General features: G+C 32.6%; 1 protein-coding gene across 1 annotated transcript in view; it reads left to right on the top strand.

Annotated features, from left to right (window-relative positions):
* LOC113371539 (fibroblast growth factor receptor homolog 1-like) overlaps positions 1–16,603 on the top strand; it is a 103,091-nt gene that overhangs the window by 82,740 nt on the left and 3,748 nt on the right. The window contains 5 exon segments of the mRNA XM_026612166.1: positions 6,607–6,815; positions 9,138–9,285; positions 12,967–13,217; positions 13,281–13,431; positions 13,434–13,517. Of these exon segments, the coding sequence (XP_026467951.1) occupies positions 6,607–6,815; positions 9,138–9,285; positions 12,967–13,217; positions 13,281–13,431; positions 13,434–13,517 (843 nt within the window).

Here is a 16,603-nt window from a genome sequence, read left to right as displayed (position 1 = left end):
TTTATTAAAATGCATGCATGCATTTTCAAATTTGTAATAATGTTAATATTTTATTTAAAATTTATTTGATTTAACTAAATTAAAAATAATTAGAATTATTAACCAATAATAACAAAAGCTCACATATAAACTCCAATATATTTTTGTACTAGCTCTTGGAATAAAAATATAACAACAATCAAAAATATAAATTATTTTGACCTAATATTAACCAATATTTCAAAAACAACCTTTATAGAAGAATTCGCTTTAAACTATCCATAAAAATATTTTTTTTGGATTTCCTTATCTGGACGGGCGAGGCGATTTTCAGGAATCCACACGGTCAATTTTTCCCAAATACCTTTTGACAAAGGCAGGTATGATGATTATAGGAACTCAATACTGAAAGTGAATTCTCTGAGTAAACAAGAAACGAAAAATAAATAAACCTATGGCTATGGCAACGTATATATGATGTCGGAGCATAAATAGATAGTTGACTTGACTTGGGTTCATCTGGATGGATGGAACGCACATTGTCAAGATATAACGAGCGCACGAGCCATGTCAAATCAGAAGATCTACAGACTATGATCTTCTGTCAATATTGGCTCGATGATTAAGACGTCAATATTTGATCGCAAACATTTTGTGAAATTATCATCTATTCTTGAAGCTCACAAAGATAACACTTATAAGGATTGTGTTATAAGAAATGGCAAACTTATTAAAAAAATAGTATTTTACTTGAGGGAGCGTCCAATAATCAAGTGAGCCTTAAGGAAGGTCTGGCAAAATATCACGTGTAATTATTTCTTACCTCAATTAAAAAAATCCAAATTTCGTCCAAAAAATCCAAAATTTAACGATTTTTTTCTAGGTACTGACAAAACATGTTATGTTTGGTGGGGCTTTGGGCTGATATTAATATCACCAAGTATTACCAAGGGGGCGAGGGTTACCAAAAATTTAAAAAATCGCTCACGTTATTAATCGACGCTCCTTGTTTGGTTTATCATTGCTCTTACTCTGTATTGCAAATCATTAAATTAGTTTTGTATTCTTATATAGTCATTCAACTCTCTTAATTTATTTTAATCTTTCAAGAACTTTATTCAGAATTTTACTCGACATAGATGAAAATCCATAAATTGATGAATGAGCAAATGTAGCTAGAAAACTATTATATTTAAATTTTAGTTTTTGGAATAAAATATGTTTATGAATACTTGATTATTTTAATACTTTTCATAATAATAAAATTGTTCTAATCAAGTAATCCTTACATATTTTTCTTTTTCTGTCTTACAGGTGGCGAAAACGAACAAATAGAATTATATTTAGGTGAAGATGTACGGTTAAAATGTGATATTCATACTGGATCCAGCAGGCACTATTCTTGGTACCACAATGGACACAAAATTAGAACCAATTCAAGATTTACTTTGGAGAGAAAATGGTAAGTTTTAAATTATACAACTTTAAATAACAAATTGTAGAAAAAATATGTGTGTATTTTATATTCTGCTCGAAGAAAATTTGAAAATATTTAAGTAATTATAAAAGAGAGCTGTTAATACAATTTATGAGGTGCATAGGATAAACACCCAAATTACCCAACTGTCTACTAAAAAATCGTGAATCCGGATTTACTATCTATTACCTAAAGCTCAACATCTTTGGAATTAACGATGCAGTCTAGTGTAACGTTAAATTTTAACACTTTGTCTACGATTTAGCCGTTAATTTACCACTACTGTTACCGTTACAAATGCATATCCTGCATTTCTATTAACAATAGACAGTATTCTTATTCGGTACGTATTCTTAAAGGTAAAGAAATACTTTTGTCACAATAGATTCTTTATTCTAAGCATTCGTAATCTAATTGAAATTGATTGCTGTCGACGCTGAAACTATGTCAAAAGATACTGTTAATGTAAGGTGTGTATAAAGTCGAAAAGGCAATTATCAGAATATCATTACTGCTTGATATCAAGGTGATCAAAGTTTGAATTTGGAAACTAGTGGTTGCTATCCACAAAGCCTCATCCTCTGTCATTGTTATAATTATATTTTTTAAATTCTAACCAGAAATCTGGTCCCAAGTATTGATGTGTCGTGGTATGAAATCGTATCAAATATCAACATATCCAGGTATACTGAAATAAACCTCTGGACCATATTTCAAAATTCATAAATAACATGATGTATAAACCACAATTAATCTGAACATTAAATCGGAGCAGGATTTCCGCTCAGGTGCAGTAGTCTTGCACCTGGACGAGCCAAATTAATGTACAAAAAAATAGTTTTAGTTCTATAAAAGTCTAGATACTTAAATCGGACACATCTGATTTTTTTATATTTATAATTTTCAAAATATTTTAATTTATTTTTATATTCACATTTGAAATATTTTAATTTATAAATTAAAAATGTAAAATAATGTTGTTTGAAAGAATTTTTCAAAAATTAAAATATTTGGAATTCAATCTTAAAAAATGTAGCAGCATTAGTGAAATGAACTGCTCATCTTTAATTTCAAATGTAAACGTGCACTATGTTGAAAAAATATTTTGAATTATTTATTTTTATGCGTATATCTTCAGTTCGTGTACTCTCCCTACATTTATCTAATCAAATTTATAAAGGTTACGATAACCTTATACTCTAATAACAATTATCATACAGACTGAGACTACTAGGAATATTTAAATTGTGTGTACATATCTTATTCACTTATAAAATAAGCCTTTTCATAGCGGTACGAGTACGAGTAATAAATATTACTTTCTGGAAAAGTTTAACCATAAGAATGTTATCATTTATTAGCATCTTATATACAATACCATACGAGACATCTCATACGCGACAATCTCTTACTTTCACTCAATGTAACCTGATGTAAACGATATTATTTGAATAAATAAATATTCTTCGTTCGCTCAATCTTAATTTAAACTGATCGTGATGTTAGGACATCGTGACATTACTACCGAGTTCAAATGCCCGGTTGTATATATAATACAGATTTATTTTAGTCATATATATATAAATTGTCATATTTCCGAAAAGGCTCGACATCAGGCACGTAGTTTCTCAAGACTCTGGCCTGTACGCGTGCACTGCTGCGGGTCAATGGCGCAACGCGACCGCCACAGTGGACCAGGAGGCCCTCGATGAAGTCTTAGAAGGTACATACATTATATATGCACATTTTAGTAGTTGCAAACTTTGTCCAAACTCTGTTCAATCAATATCTTCATTATCGATTTTTTTTGTAATTTTATTTAAAGCCTAAAGAAATTTTTTGATTTTCAGATTATAACGATGGTTCTGGATATGTGTCCCATACACATTCTCCAGATGTAGTTCAATTTATGGAACTTTTGGGTGATAAAAATGTGAGTATTTTATTGCCAAATTTATTTAATAATAGATGTTGATAACGAATATAATTTTACAGGCAATCGAAGATATTCCCAAAAGTTTGGCACCAGAATTTACCAAACCAGAGTTGATGGTCGATAAAAAACGGGTATCTAAAGGCACTACTTATAAACTAGTATGCAACTCATACGGTAATTTTCACGAAAATACATTTTAATTGCAATTGAAAGAAAGGTACGATTTTCATGTCTTTTTTCCTTCCAGGAGTTCCTTTTCCGACTACGTCATGGTTCAAAGATAATAAAAACATAACAAATTCTAGTCCAAATAAACACAATAAATCCGACCAAGTATTAGTTATAGAAAAATTCAATGCAAAAGATGAAGGAACATATGTATGTAAATCTTGTAACTCGGCCGGATGCATAAGTCACTCTACAAAATTAGAAATTGCAGGTGCTGCACTAACGTTCAACTAATAATTTTATAGAATCATAAATTAGTTTTGTTATTATATCATACATTTATTGTGTTGTATTTTCAGACGTGGAAAATAATCCTGCACCTTTGTCGCAACACCCTGAATCCAGAAATGTAAGATAATTGACACAATTTGTTATCTATTTCTGTTACAACATATTAATTTTTTGTTCAAAATAGATGGTTCTACCTACTCGAGAAATTTCAACTTCAATGAGTCCTCCAGAATTTACAAAACCAGACAAGATGGTGCTGTTAGAAGTGAAACCTGCTGGAAACATGGTCAAAATAGTTTGCTCGGTTCACGGTAAGAAATATTAACCATTTAGTAAAATGGTTTAGCATTTTAACGTCGAATCCTATCTTGTTTGTCTATTTTTCTTTTAGGAAATCCTACCCCCAATATCACCTGGACAAGGGAAATGAGACCCACAGTCAGGAACCTCAGAGGTCTTTTGGAGTGTTGTTAAATATGGAAAAAAAATCAAGTTTTGATTATGGAAGAGTTGGTGGAAAGGATTCTGGATTTTATACATGTAAAGCGTGCAATGTTTCTTGGATGCGTCGAGCATACCACAAAACTCGAAGTTATTGGTGAGTGTTTATAGATAAACTATGTTTATGCATTCATCTATTTTTGGACCTGTAGAAAATTAAGCAATAATTTGTGAGATGAAGTCATATCTGCAATTAATCTCAAGAAATTGTGTGATTTAAGCATTTGAATTTTTTCGGCGCTTCTAGTTTATACATAATAAAAAATAATAAAAAAGCGGAAGTAAAACTTTTTAAACCCATTATTTTTATGCAAGTGTGTTTATTGGATATTAATAATTGCTTATACTGATTGTAAGACTTGGACAATAGGATCCTTACAATGTTTTTACGGTAATTTACATAACTTATCTCTATTTTTCTCAACTTCACTCGTTTTTAATTTTCTCGGAATCTTCATTGTTTTGCCCAATCACACTTTTCCAAGTTCTCTAATAAAGCATTCACCAATTTATGGGCCGACTCTGGGGTAAAGTAGACCAATGTTATGGAAAGGCTGTGTTCCGTTCTAGTTTTCATACAAAATGATAGTGGATACTGTCAAAACGATTTGTATTTGCTGTGCTATCAGATGCTTTACACGTAAAATACAACTTTACTCATATGTTATCAAGCCATATTTCAAAGATGCGGTTATGATAACATCGTTTTTTTGACATTAGTGCGTTTTCTAGGTTAGTTTTTTTTATGTAACGTCTGTTTGCATAGCAACCACATAGGATTTTGGCAGTTTTTAGTACCACTTTATATGAAAACTGCTACATAACATAGCCTTGCCATAAGATTGGTCTATTTTACGGTAGAATCGGCTCCTTAGTTCCCAAATCAAGCGTTCATAAAGAAGTTTTACTTCAACGGCATAAAAATAAGTATGAAATTTATACACTGCGTCTTATAATTTATAAATACAAAATATAAGCTGGATAAAATTATATAACAAAATTTTATATGTAATGTAATATGTACTTTGTAATTTAAATATCGCGCTATTTACCATCAGTGGCGTCTTCTCGCCACATGTATCCGCCATCTCAAATATATGAAACCAAATAACATTTGTTATAACTAGTAGTCCAGTCATTTGGTGCAAAAAAGGCTGTTGCCGGTACAGTACTCCGGGAATTCTGAAAATTGGTAATCTTATAGATTTCGAGGTGCTCTTTACGAAAATCAACCTTGCCACCTCAAATTTGAATGGCAAGTTGCCGCCATATTGAAAAAGTGGCGTCAAAAAACAGCTTTTTTAAAATATCTCCTTTCTGGCTGATTCTACGATAAAAGTATCTATGAATTAAACTAGATAAAATTTCCTACAATTCCTTAGAGAACCGTTTTTTTGTAAAATTGATAGTTTGAGAGTAGGGCCGCCTCAAAGTCTTTGCTGCTCTCGCCGTAGTATCAAATCTCTCCATATATGACAGCACTTCGAACTTGACCACATTCTCTCTAATAATTAATATTTTCAATGTTAAATTAAGCGAATAAGATCTAGAAATAAAATAATTCAAATATTTTTCGTTTTTTTTTGCTGATTTTTTAACACTTCAATGGCAAAGTAGCTATAAGTAAGTAGCTTGAAATAATTCAAATATTTTTCGTTTTTTTTGCTGATTTTTTAACTCTTCAATGGCAAAGTAGCTATAAGTAAGTAGCTTGAAGTGTTAAAAAATCAGCAAAAAAACAGAAAAATATTTGAATTATTTTATTTCTAGATCTTATTCGCTTAATTTAACATTGAAAATATTTATTTATTAGAAGCAATGTGGTCAAATTCAAAGTGCTGTCATAAATGGAAAGATTTGATACTACGGCGAGAGCAGCAAAGACTATGAGGCGGCCGTACTCTCAAACTATCAATTTTACAAAAAAACGGTTTTCTAAGGAATTGTAGGAAATTTTATCTAGTTTAATTCATAGATACTTTTATCGTAGAATCAGCCAGAAAAGAGATATTTTAAAAAAGCTGTTTTTTGACGCCACTTTTTCAATATGGCGGCAACTTGCTGTTCAAATTTGAGGTGGCAAAGTTGATTTTCGTAAAGAGCACCTCGAAATCTATAAGATTACCAATTTTCAGAATTCTAGGAGTACTGTACCAGCAAAACGACCAAATGACTGGACTATAGTGCTTTTTAAGGATTTGCATTTATTATTTTTGACCATAAACAATAATATTTAATTATTGCGCGAAATTAGAGCGTTACCCCTCGAAACCGTACATCCGCGAGGGATATCCGCGTAACGTAACCGCCGTCGAGAACGCGACGTACGTGTTCTTCGAATGTCCGCCGACGGCCGACCTGGAGCCGCACATGGCCTGGTACAGGACGCCCCTGGCGATGTTGCCTGATAGCGTCGAAACCTTACCAGAAAACGGAACCATTGTCGTTGGAGAGGAGCTGCAGGTACCCTAATGGTGAACGGCAATTCTGCGGGATGAAGGATTTTGGAGGCGTTGGGGTGTGGTAGACTTGCAGAATTAATAGAAAGAGCTTTTCACTTTGTATATGATTTAATATAATTAAAAGTATGGCATCTTGTATTAAGGAAAATTGCTGAAACTTCCTATGGCATCTTGTATTAAGGAAAATTGCTTATTTTTTTTTAAATAGTGTATAATTTTGATAGTTAATTTAAAGTTTTACAATATTTTGCAAATTTTGATAAAATTAGATATTCGAGAATTTTGAAATTTTTAAGAAATTAGATTTCTTTGAAAATTTTAAATCTTTTTTATATTTTGAAATTGTTTGAATATTTTGAATTCTTTTTAAGGGCACAACTAGTGTGAAATTTTCAAAAAATCGAATTTTTAATTTTTTCATATTTCGATATACCTTATAAAAAATAACATACTAAAATTTTAAATTGATATCTTAAATAGTTTTTGAGTTACAGCCATTTAAAGAGTATATATATAGTATATAGTATAACGATCATTTAATCTTTAAACGCGTTTTTCTCGATTTTTCCGAATTTGCTGCTGCGATTACTCAAAAACAAATGATCCGATCACTATCAATTTTTTTACATGTTCTATATACAGTTCTCCGTAAAATAAACTATCGATTTTTTGATCGGATCAAAAATTTGAATTTTAGCAGTCCGAAAAACGACCAAAATTTTGGGTAAAATTCGACTTTTTTAAAAAAAACGCTGTCATTTTATCAATTTTTGATTTTTTTCTTTATCGTAGTTTATTTTACAGACAATATTATCTAGTTTAACGAGATTTTTTCTTTTAAATTTCATCCACGTAGAAGGCTGGAATCACTGCAGCAGTGAACAAAATTTATACTTATTATTAAAATCTCCACAAAATATCTGATAATTTAACGTACATATGTCTAATGATAATTTTTTCATTGGATTTCCAAAACCGCTGTGCCTGCCTTACCAAAAGTTTAATCAGTTCTCTTAACCAGTTTAATATTTATCAAAACTTTTCGACATTTAATTTATTTATTACGGAAAATTTGCCTTTTGTTATGCTAACTGGTGAAATTATTTTTCAAAATTTCGGAAAACTTTCAATTATATAATTCTGCAGTCTACACACCTAATACTAATAACAAAAATTTATTACTAACGAATCTGTCGGTGGAAACTTGAGGACTCTATAATACAATCTGTTGGTGCTGGATACTAAATAATATAATTTTAACTTATTTTTTAATATTAACGCTTCTTATTTTAGGTTTTCAGGAAAATATAGAATAATGGATCTTTGTAATTTAAGCTTCTACCTATATTATTTGTTATATACTTACTATAATAACTTGATTCTGTTTCTTATATGGATAGCTGATACCCATTCGATAAAAATATATTATAGCAATGCAACTCTTACGTATTAATATTAATTTATATATTTTTCAAACAAATCATTAGAATTATTATGATGGCTTGTAATATAGTGTTAACTGAAACAGAATCATTTTAATACATATATTTAATTACATATTTTTATATGTAAACTTATGATTTACGATTTATGGCGCTTTGGTTCTTTAATATTATTTAAGCTGCAATTAATTTGAAGATTATTATGCACTTAATAATATGATTTTTTTTAAATGGTTAAAAAATGTATAAGAGGACTAAGTTTTGCTTATTATTTGCTACTGGCGGCTATCAAGTTAGTGATTATGCACCTTTTAATATTATATATTTAATGTTTCAATTATATTATATTTCTTTTATGTTTCTTGTTGTTCTAACTCTATCCATTCTTTATCTTATGGTGTCGGTGCTCCTTACTTTCTTCCAGAACGATTGAACTTTAAACCAGTATTGACAACACTTCCTGGTAACGTAACGGTAAAAGTTGGACAAACCGCCCAATTCAATTGCATTGCACTATCTGACCTGAATCCTTGCATAGATTGGATCTTCAGCGAAATTCCTATCAATAATGATACCGAGTATAATAGCACGAATAATGTAAAAGTGACGGTCAGTTCATTTCTTATTGGTTTTTGGCTTTTCTTTCAAAATGTGGCCAAAATCATCAATAGTAATAAAAATTATTTTATAAATATATTTTTACTAGTATGCTCGAAATATAAATTTTATAAATTTTAAGTAAATTTTGTATGAATTTAAATGATCGTTTTGGCCATATTTAGCTGGTTTCTATACGCTTGAGCTTGAATTCGCTTGTATGCTAATTTTACTATTCAAGATGCAATATTTGATTCATTATAATTTATGTACAATCTTTGTAGCCTTTGGTGAATGATCTTGAATCGTTAAGTAATCCAACGATATTGAGGCTTACAAATATCACAAAGGATATGGAAGGCTGGTATACTTGTATGGCAGCTAATGCTTTAGGAAGGACATATGGCAGCGCCTACTTGAAAGTTGTTGATGGTAAATTTATTTTATTAATCATCTGTACAAATAAAACAGCTGGCATTATTTAATATAAAATTATTATTTGTTGGCTAATATACCCATAATATGTACTTTGTCATAAAAGCAGAAAAATTACATAGATGTAGTTGACTTTTGTACCAAACAACCAATGCCATTTTAAACATAATGATTTCCATTCTTTTTACATTTTTTTGCAATATTTAATAGCTTATATTGTTTATATATTCTTTCCTTTGTATTTTACACTTTTCATAATTTTTTTTTCTCCAAGTTTAATATTTTTAACTTCCCGTAGGCAAGTTATAGTAATCGCAAAAAAATCGAAAATGAAAATTTGTATAATCTTTACGTTTCAAAACCTTCTAAACATTTTGGCATACCTTTAAAAAAATGGATGAATGTGTGAGTGTATGTATGTGTGTGTGTTGCGTGTATGTGTGTGTGTTGCGTGTATGTGTGTGTGTTCGGATACAAATTTTCGTCGACGATTTCAGTAACACGGATGAAGCGATTTGATTAATTAAAAAAACATTCGATTTGTATTGATAAGCAGACGTGCTGATTAGTTTTTGGCGAAGGAAGGTCTAGCCGTTCCGAAAATACAGGGAAAAAAGTGCCGAAAATGGTAACTCAGTTTTTAAGAGAACGGAACGTCCGATTTTAATAATTCAAAAAACTCTTTACTAGATGAAGAATTTTTATGAAGTCAGGTCTAGCGGTTTCGGAGATCTAATAAAAAAAGTAAAAAAAAATGCCATTTGGCGGTCAAAAATAATCATTAGACATATGCATATGCAATTCCTTGAGAGACTCGGGCTTCTTTGATAAACTTCTTTCGTTTATTTCATCCGTTACTGAAGAAATAAATTTTATATAATAATTGGAGTATTTTTATAATGTTGTTCTGCGACCAATCACAATGCTCGAAAATGACGTATGTTTTTAGCGCTAATTATGATTGGCTAGCTAATAAATGTTCTTCGTTTTTTTCGTTTTCTTTCGACCCTTTCGCATTGTCCATAAATATGGGGTGCGCGAAGGAAATTGTGGCAGTCGTCGGCCGTGGCCGGCGCCGGTGTCACCTGGGGTGGCACTGAAAGCCTCGGGGCGCCAGACCGGTCGCTCCCTTTGGAGCTGGACTGGACAGGAGCTCCGAGGCCTCCGCCGGAGACTCCCGGGGCACGCGGAGTCTCCGGGGCCTCGCGGAGACTCCCGGCTGCGGAGTCTCCCGGGCCTCGCGGAGTCTCCCGGGCCTCGCGGAGACTCCCGGGCCTCGCGGAGACTTCCGGCTGCGGAGACTCCCGGGCCACGCGGAGACTCTCGGGCCACGCGGAGACTCCAGGGCCTCGCGGAGACTCCCTGGGCACGCGGAGACTCCCGGCCGCGTAGATTCCGGGCCACGCGGAGACTCTGGGCGTCGGAAAAATCCAATTAGAATATCGTATGAATACAATTTGAATGTGCTTTCTCGCAGTACGATGTCTCCATGTCCGCGGAGTCCTCGTGGCCGGGAGTCTCCGCGTGGCCCGGAGTCTTCGCGTGCCCCGGGAGTCTCCGCGTGGCCCGGGAGTTTCCGCAGCCGGGAGTCCCCGCGAGGCCCGGGAGACTCCGCGTGGCCCTGAGTCTCCGCAGCCGGGAGTCTCCGCGAGGCCCGGGAGACTCCGCGAGGCCCGGGAGACTCCGCAAGGCCCGGGAGATTCCGCAACCGGGAGTCTCCGCTAGGCCCCGGGAGTCTCCGGAGGAGGCCTCGGAGCTCCTGTCCAGTCCAGCTCCAAAGGGAGCGACCGGTCTGGCGCCCCGAAGGCTTTCAGTGCCACCCCAGGTGACACCGGCGCCGGCCACGGCCGACGACTGCCACAATTTCCTTCGCGCACCCCATATTTATGGACAATGCGAAAGGGTCGAAAGAAAACGAAAAAAAACGAAGAACATTTATTAGCTAGCCAATCATAATTAGCGCTAAAAACATACGTCATTTTCGAGCATTGTGATTGGTCGCAGAACAACATTCATGTAGAATTATTTATTTAATTGTAAAAGAACATCTCATTGCTTATCTCAAGTATAATGGATAAATGAATTTTTGATGGTAATATTTTTATAAGGAGTTTTTAAAGTATATAAAGTTGCTATAGTTCGTTATAGCGTGTTAGATAATATTGTAGATCGTTTAATTATAAACACATTTCCCGAAATAAACATTCGTTTACATTAAATGGTCTAAAAGTTATTAAAGATGTAAAACACATTGGAGATCAATATGTTGCCTAAAGAAAAATGCGTAGAAACGATAACGATAATTTTTGAAAACAAAATATGAATGCATTTTATTAAATAAGGTATACATTAATGTATACCATCGCAAAGAAAATTTTATAAGCTGTACAAATCCATAATTCAATTATAAACAATTTATACAAAAATATTGTGTAAAAAATATTTTTTCAAAAAAGTGCACTTCTTTGACAACGTTAATAAATAGCTACTTGTGTTAAACGAAACAAATATATTTATGCATATATAAAATTCTTTATGCTATATAAAAGTTAATTACTTGGATTGATATTTTCCAATTAAATTTCAACTTTTTGTGCAATATTTTCATATTTTCAGTAACTTTAAACAGTTCATTTTTGGAAATATTAAAAACTGTCAAATTATTCTGTTGTTCTTAATTGTTCATAAAATCCTGCAAAAACACTGTTAACCAATTAAGCACACATAACTATATATATATATATATATATATATATATATATATTAATTGTTTAATATGAACAAAACAGCACTCAGATTTTTTTAACACAACTTTATTTTATGATTACAAGCGTTTCGAGACCAAGGTGTGCCTCATCATCAGTGTAATTTCAATAACAGTTACTTATTACTAAACATTCTTTAATATTTTATTTAAAACTGCATTTAACTTTTGAATATAAAACATCAACTATTCCTTGCATTGGCAAGTGACAATTGTTTCAATCAATGCTTGACACGGTACTAACTGACATGTGACATTTACAGAATTATTCGAAACAAAACTGAGTTATCTAGACGGAGACAGGATGGGTAACATTATAATGTAAATTGTTTCGAATATTTCTGTAAGTGTCACATGTCTTTTAGTACCGTGTCAAGCATTGACTGAAACAATTGTCACTTGTCAAAGCAATACAATGAACAGTTGGTGTTTTTTATATTCAAAAGTTAAATATAGTTTAAATAAAATATTAAAGAATGTATAGTATATAAGTAACTGTTTTTTGAAATTACACTGAAGATGAGGCACACCATGGTCTCGAAACGTTTGCAATGATTAAATAAAGTTGTGTTAAAAATCTGCTTTGTTCATCTTTAACATTCAACATTCGTTCCACTCATATCACAAAATTCTATATCTATATCTTTTTTTCAAGAATTTTTTTTGTATATCGAAAATAATTCAGATTTTAATTTTAATTCTGACTAAAATTCTAATATACTTTAAACAAATAATTTCAACTTTGCAATTCTGTTTATATAATTCTTATAAATATTAGACAATGTTACAATATTTATAAAAATCTATATGAAAACATTTAACATTCCTCGATCATTTCGTTACGGTACGGAAAGTTCCAGTAATTTGCCTTAAGGCACGATGCCATACACCACTAGATAATTATTTTTTTCCAGAGCTTCCAAGTGAGACAGAAGTGGCCCGTCCACAATCGCTCCTAGTTTACACCTTGGGCGGAGTTCTGTGCTCCATGGTAATTCTAGGCGTATTTACAGTTATATGCATATTTAACAAATTAAAACAAGAAAAGATTAAAAAGCACCAAGCCATCGAAAGAGCCGTAGTTGTTACTAACTGGACAAAGAAGATCATCATCGAAAAACAAGGTCTGCATGATACGAACGTGATCAATGTCAACGAACCTTTGGTAAATAGAACTAATATAATTAATTATTTTGTTGTTTATGTCTAAATTTCTACATTTTTCCAGCTTATGCCTGTGGTAAAAATTGAGAAACAGAAATCTGCACAATTGCAAATGAATAACGATGGTGGACCCCTATCAGAGTATGAATTGCCAATTGATTTGGAATGGGAATTCTGTAGAAGTAAACTGAAACTAGGAACTGTGTTGGGTGAAGGGCTTTTGGAAAAGTGGTAAAAGCTGAAGGTCATGGTCTGATTAAACCTGGTGTTAATACTGTTGTTGCTGTAAAAATGCTTAAAGGTAACTTTAACTATTTGAATATTTTAGTGACCTTCGTTTTTTTTTATTTATTCCAAGGATGAGCAACCCGCGGTCCGCCAAGCTTTTCTCAACGACAGATTATTTTTCTAGATATTTAATCAAATACGGCTGTAAAGGCTAATTTTGTCATCAGTCAAATTAAGTTAATAACTTACAGCGTAAGTTAATAACTTAGAGCGTAAGTTAATAACTTAGAGCGTAAGTTAGTAACTTAGAGCGTAAGTTAGTAACTTAGAGCGTAAGTTAGTAACTTAGAGCGTAAGTTAATAACTTAGAGCGTAAGTTAATAACTTAGAGCGTAAGTTAGAACTTAGAGCGTAAGTTAGTAACTTAGGGCGTAAGTTAGTAACTTAGAGCGTAAGTTAATAACTTAGAGCGTAAGTTAGTAACTTAGAGCGTAAGTTAGTAACTTAGAGCGTAAGTTAGTAACTTAGAGCGTAAGTTAGTAACTTAGAGCGTAAGTTAGTAACTTAGAGCGTAAGTTAGTAACTTAGAGCGTAAGTTAGTAACTTAGAGCGTAAGTTAATAACTTAGAGCGTAAGTTAATAACTTAGAGCGTAAGTTAAGAACTTAGAGCGTAAGTTAGTAACTTAGGGCGTAAGTTAGTAACTTAGAGCGTAAGTTAATAACTTAGAGCGTAAGTTAGTAACTTAGAGCGTAAGTTAGTAACTTAGAGCGTAAGTTAGTAACTTAGAGCGTAAGTTAGTAACTTAGAGCGTAAGTTAATAACTTAGAGCGTAAGTTAATAACTTAGAGCGTAAGTTAAGAACTTAGAGCGTTAAGTTAGTAACTTAGGGCGTAAGTTAGTAACTTAGAGCGTTAAGTTAATAACTTAGAGCGTAAGTTAGTAACTTAGAGCGTAAGTTAGTAACTTAGAGCGTAAGTTAATAACTTAGAGCGTAAGTTAATAACTTAGAGCGTAAGTTAAGAACTTAGAGCGTAAGTTAGTAACTTAGGCGTAAGTTAGTAACTTAGAGCGTAAGTTAATAACTTAGAGCGTAAGTTAGTAACTTAGAGCGTAAGTTAGTAACTTAGAGCGTAAGTTAATAACTTAGAGCGTAAGTTAATAACTTAGAGCGTAAGTTAGTAACTTAGAGCGTAAGTTAGTAACTTAGAGCGTAAGTTAGTAACTTAGAGCGTAAGTTAGTAACTTAGAGCGTAATTAGTAACTTAGAGCGTAAGTTAATCAGAGCGTAAGTTAATAACTTAGAGCGTAAGTTAGTAACTTAGAGCGTAAGTTAATAACTTAGAGCGTAAGTTAATAACTTAGAGCGTAAGTTAGAACTTAGAGAGTAAGTTAATACTAATACTCAGAGCGTAAGTTAATAACTTAGAGCGTAAGTAGTAACTTAGAGCGTAAGTTAATACTTAGAGCGTAAGTTAATAACTTAGAGCGTAAGTTAGTAACTTAGAGCGTAAGTTAGTAACTTAGAGCGTAAGTTAGTAACTTAATAACTCAGAGCGTAAGTTAATAACTTAGAGCGTAAGTTAGTAACTTAGAGAGTAAGTTAATAACTTAATAACTCAGAGCGTAAGTTAATAACTTAGAGCGTAAGTTAATAACTTAGAGCGTAAGTTAATAACTTAGAGCGTAAGTTAGTAACTTAGAGAGTAAGTTAATAACTAATAACTTAGAGCGTAAGTTAGTAACTTAGAGCGTAAGTTAGTAACTTAGAGCGTAAGTTAATAACTTAGAGCGTAAGTTAATAACTTAGAGCGTAAGTTAGTAACTTAGAGCGTTAAGTTAGTAACTTAGAGCGTAAGTTAATAACTTAATAACTCAGAGCGTTAAGTTAATAACTTAGAGCGTAAGTTAGTAACTTAGAGCGTAAGTTAATAACTTAGAGCGTAAGTTAGTAACTTAGAGCGTAAGTTAATAACTTAGAGCGTAAGTTAGTAACTTAGAGCGTAAGTTAGTAACTTAGAGCGTAAGTTAGTAACTTAGAGCGTAAGTTAGTAACTTAGAGCGTAAGTTAGTAACTTAGAGCGTAAGTTAGTAACTTAGAGCGTAAGTTATAACTTAGAGCGTAAGTTAATAACTTAGAGCGTAAGTTAATAACTTAGAGCGTAAGTTAGTAACTTAGAGCGTAAGTTAGTAACTTAGAGCGTAAGTTAGTAACTTAGAGCGTAAGTTAGTAACTTAGAGCGTAAGTTAATAACTTAATAACTCAGAGCGTAAGTTAATAACTTAGAGCGTAAGTTAGTAACTTAGAGCGTAAGTTAATAACTTAGAGCGTAAGTTAATAACTTAGAGCGTAAGTTAGTAACTTAGAGCGTAAGTTAGTAACTTAGAGCGTAAGTTAGTAACTTAGAGCGTAAGTTAGTAACTTAGAGCGTAAGTTAATAACTTAATAACTTAGAGCGTAAGTTAGTAACTTAGAGCGTAAGTTAGTAACTTAGAGCGTAAGTTAGTAACTTAGAGCGTAAGTTAGTAACTTAGAGCGTAAGTTAGTAACTTAGAGCGTAAGTTAGTAACTTAGAGCGTAAGTTAGTAACTTAGAGCGTAAGTTAGTAACTTAGAGCGTAAGTTAGTAACTTAGAGCGTAAGTTAATAACTTAGAGCGTAAGTTAATAACTTAGAGCGTAAGTTAGTAACTTAGAGCGTAAGTTAATAACTTAGAGCGTAAGTTAATAACTTAGAGCGTAAGTTAGTAACTTAGAGCGTAAGTTAGTAACTTAGAGCGTAAGTTAGTAACTTAGAGCGTAAGTTAGTAACTTAGAGCGTTAAGTTAGTAACTTAGAGCGTAAGTTATAACTTAGAGCGTTAAGTTAATAACTTAGAGCGTAAGTTAGTAACTTAGAGCGTAAGTTATTAACTTAGAGCGTTAAGTTAATAACTTAGAGCGTAAGTTATTAACTTAGAGCGTTAAGTTAATAACTTAGAGCGTAAGTTAATAACTTAGAGCGTAAGTTAGTAACTTAGAGCGTAAGTTAGTAACTTAGAGCGTAAGTTAATAACTTAATAACTTAGAGCGTAAGTTAATAACTTAGAGCGTAAGTTAGTAACTTAGAGCGTAAGTTAATAACTTAGAGCGTAAGTTAATAACTTAGAGCGTAAGTTAGTA

This window comes from Ctenocephalides felis, unplaced genomic scaffold, assembly GCF_003426905.1.
Source record: "Ctenocephalides felis isolate EL2017-DRISC unplaced genomic scaffold, ASM342690v1 CF-g0.4_SCAFFOLD_01492, whole genome shotgun sequence".
In the NCBI taxonomy this organism is placed as follows: Eukaryota; Metazoa; Arthropoda; class Insecta; order Siphonaptera; family Pulicidae; genus Ctenocephalides; species Ctenocephalides felis.
This window is presented reverse-complemented; position numbering and strand designations above follow the sequence as displayed.